The 3,283-nt window shown below is 48.7% G+C and overlaps 1 protein-coding gene across 1 annotated transcript; it reads left to right on the plus strand.

Moving 5' to 3' along the window:
• Positions 1–660: 660 nt before the first annotated feature.
• On the plus strand, positions 661–3,091 carry LOC119591141 (glycine-rich cell wall structural protein 1.8-like). Its single transcript, XM_037939852.1, has 2 exons — positions 661–786; positions 965–3,091. Exons 1-2 carry the CDS (start codon positions 661–663, stop codon positions 3,089–3,091), a joined length of 2,253 nt encoding a protein of 750 aa, XP_037795780.1.
• The last annotated feature ends 192 nt before the right edge of the window (positions 3,092–3,283 follow it).

Below are 3,283 nucleotides of genomic sequence, written 5' to 3' on the forward strand. Positions count from 1 at the left end.
CGTGGCACGGTGTCGTATGCTGAAACAACAGAGGGCGCGGTCATACCCGGTAGCCAAATGAGGTTTACGGCGCAGAATGACACTGTTTTAAGACGTTGTTGGGAAAAGGAAACGGGGAACGTGCCAGTCATGGATTTTGCCCTTTTAGACCAGGCTTATTTCAGGATGACGCGACTGGAAAAAAAATGGAATTTGCAGTAAAATGATTGTATTCCTACCTGGGTTATTTTGATCACGAAAAAAGAAAAATATTCTAGAATTTCAAGGGATATTGATCTTCCCCTTTTCAGTTTATGAAGATCGGAGGAAGAAAACACAATTTTACGTTAATTTCTCGCTCAATATCTATTTAGGAATCAGTATCGAAGAAAGGCAAAATGCAGAGCTCATATTGTTTGAAGACTGATTATAATTAATATCCTTATGTTGATTACTGATTGGTGTTTTTTCACGGAAAATAATGTAAATATCTGATTACCTATACGGGATATTCAAAGATGATATATAAAGTTGACATCTGGAGAAGAAAGAAAGAAAACAGATCAGTGAATCTAATTATGATGTTATTACTATTTATGACACTTCTTCGCATCATCGTAATCGAATATCTGAAACGTGACTTTATCGAAAAGAGGTCGTCGACGCGGCCCTAAAGAACCAATGAATAAATTTCCTCCACTTAACATCACCGAAGGCACTACGTCATGGGGCACGCGGTGGGAGGAAGTCACTATAAAAGCTGAAGGACTGACGTGCAACAGGGAGTTAACTCACGCCTCTGACATGGTGAGGACGGGAAGGACCTGAGCTGAGGAGGAAATCTTATCTTTGTTGATTGTTGAGAAGGGATGGGGGGGATATTTCTGACAGCGAGATGAGCGATTGGGCATTTATAAACATTTTTATCAGTGTTAATCGATCCAGAAAGTAATTGCACGACTGTATCATCTCTCTCACATTTCAGAATCTCCTTATAGTGACAACAGCGACTCTCCTGGCTTCCTGCAGCTCAGCGAAGCTTGGCGGAGGTCATGGCAATGCGGGGAGATCCTTTGGCGGAGGAGCTGCGTTCGCTGGCGGTCATGGTCCTTCAGGCATCGTCAGTACGGGGTACCTCACGCCTGCTACTGGAGGACATGGCGTCCCTGGGGCCACTGGAATTCATCATGGCGGACCTGAAGTAACTGGACATGGACCTGCCATTCCTGTAGGAGGACATGTAGGAAGCGCGGTCCATCAGAGTCCTGCTGTAGGACATGTTGGTGGACAAGTTCATGCCAGTGGATTCGCAAGTGGAAGTCCCGTTGGGGGCCAGCCTGTAATCCCAGGAGCAGTTGACATTCGCTACAGTGGACCTGGTGCCCAACACAACGCACTTGCTGGGATTGGGCCAGATGAAGCAGCACTCATCATCAAGGGATCTTTCGATTTTGGCCATGACGACATTAAAAGCAGCCACTCTGCTTCCGGAGCCTTTCATGGTGCGCATGCTGGAGGTTTTGGTGGTGCAAGTGACCATGAATCTTCTGAGGAAGACCATGAAAGTGACATAGTCGTCGGCAGTGAATATAGCGGACCCGTTGGAGGACATTTCAATGAGAATCCTGCTGGCGAGGAACACAGTCTTCTTGGGGGTGCCATCGGAAGTGGACACGCTCTTTCTGGAGGCCATGTAGCAGTTGGACACGCTCTTATTGGTGGCATTGGAGGTGGACACGCTGTTTCTGGAGGCCAGTTTGGAGGTGGACACGCTGTTTCTGGAGGCCATATTGGAAGTGGACACGCTGTTTCTGGAGGACAGGTAGCAGTTGGACACGCTCTTACTGGTGGCATTGGAGGTGGACACGCTGTTTCTGGAGGCCAGTTTGGAGGTGGACACGCTGTTTCTGGAGGCCAGTTTGGAGGAGGACACGCTATTTCTGGAGGCCAGTTTGGAGGAGGACACGCTGTTTCTGGAGGCCAGGTAGCAGTTGGACACCCTCTTACTGGTGGTATTGGAGGACACGCAGTTTCTGGAGGCCAGGTAGCAGGAGGCTCCATTGCAGGTGCATATGCCGCCTCTGGAGGTCAAATCGGAGGTGAACATGCCGTTTCTGGAGGTCAGTTTGGAGGAGGACACGCTGTTTCTGGAGGCCATGTAGCAGTTGGACATGCTCTTACTGGTGATAATGGAGGTGGACACGCTGTTTCTGGAGGCCAGTTTGGAGGTGGACATGCCGTTTCTGCTGGCCAAATTGACAGTGTTACTGTAAGCCATGCTGGTGGTGGACATGCTGTTCCTGGACCTGTCCTTTCTGGAGGCTCCATTGCAGGTGGACACGTTCTTTCTGAAGGCGCCATTGGAGGCGGGTATTCCACGGGCAGCTCATTTGGGGACACACATGCTTCTTCTGGAAGCTCAGTTGGTGTAGCTGTTTCAACAAATGGAATTGCGAACGGTTTTGACATTCGTGGCAGTTCTCTCCCTGGAACTCCATTGGATGCCAAATTCCATACTGTCACTGCTCTTAGACCAAGCGGAGGTGATGCTTTTGGAACCTCGCATGGAGCACCGGCTGATATTCATAGTGCTGGTGGCTTACATGGAGGACATGGAGACGAACACAGCATACAGCATAATGTAGGGGCTGCCTTTGAGGGAGCCAGTTACAGTGGTCCTGCAGCTGATCGCACTCCTCAGTTCGCCAACCTGCATTCCTTCGGAGGGGGACATGTCGCAAAAGGAAATGCCGCTAGCGTGGTTTCCTTAGGGCACCAAGGATCCATTGTTGATGATCATACCGCCCCTCTTACTGTAGGACATGGTTCCTCAGTCGTGGGAAGTCATGCAGCTACTGTAGTTGCGGGACACAAACCATCGGCTGGAGTTGGACGAGGACCTTTCCTAGGAAGTCCAGTCAAAGGACCTGCAAACCGGCATGGAGCCCTAGGTGGCCATCACGGTGGAGCGACTGCCACTGTCAGCTTTAACTTCGGCGCTCCTCTTAGCAAGCAACCATTGCTTCCGAAGGGGAGTCACGCTGGGATTGGCATAGACGGCTCTGGAGGCGTGAGGAGCAGCCATAGCGGTTCTGTCGGCGGTTATGCTTAGAAAATTGGAAGTTGATGGGAATCTTTAATCAGGTGCAGTTAACTTGTGATGTGTAGAATCAAGTTGATTTTATAATGTATAAACATAATGTATCAATAAACTTTATTTTAGTAACCATAATTTCATATCATGATAATTTCTATAGACGTTTTTCTTCGCTTTGACGAATTGCGTTCTCACATGCAAATCGTA

The sequence above is a fragment of the Penaeus monodon genome, chromosome 28 (genome assembly GCF_015228065.2).
Source record: "Penaeus monodon isolate SGIC_2016 chromosome 28, NSTDA_Pmon_1, whole genome shotgun sequence".
Lineage (NCBI taxonomy): Eukaryota > Metazoa > Arthropoda > Malacostraca > Decapoda > Penaeidae > Penaeus > Penaeus monodon.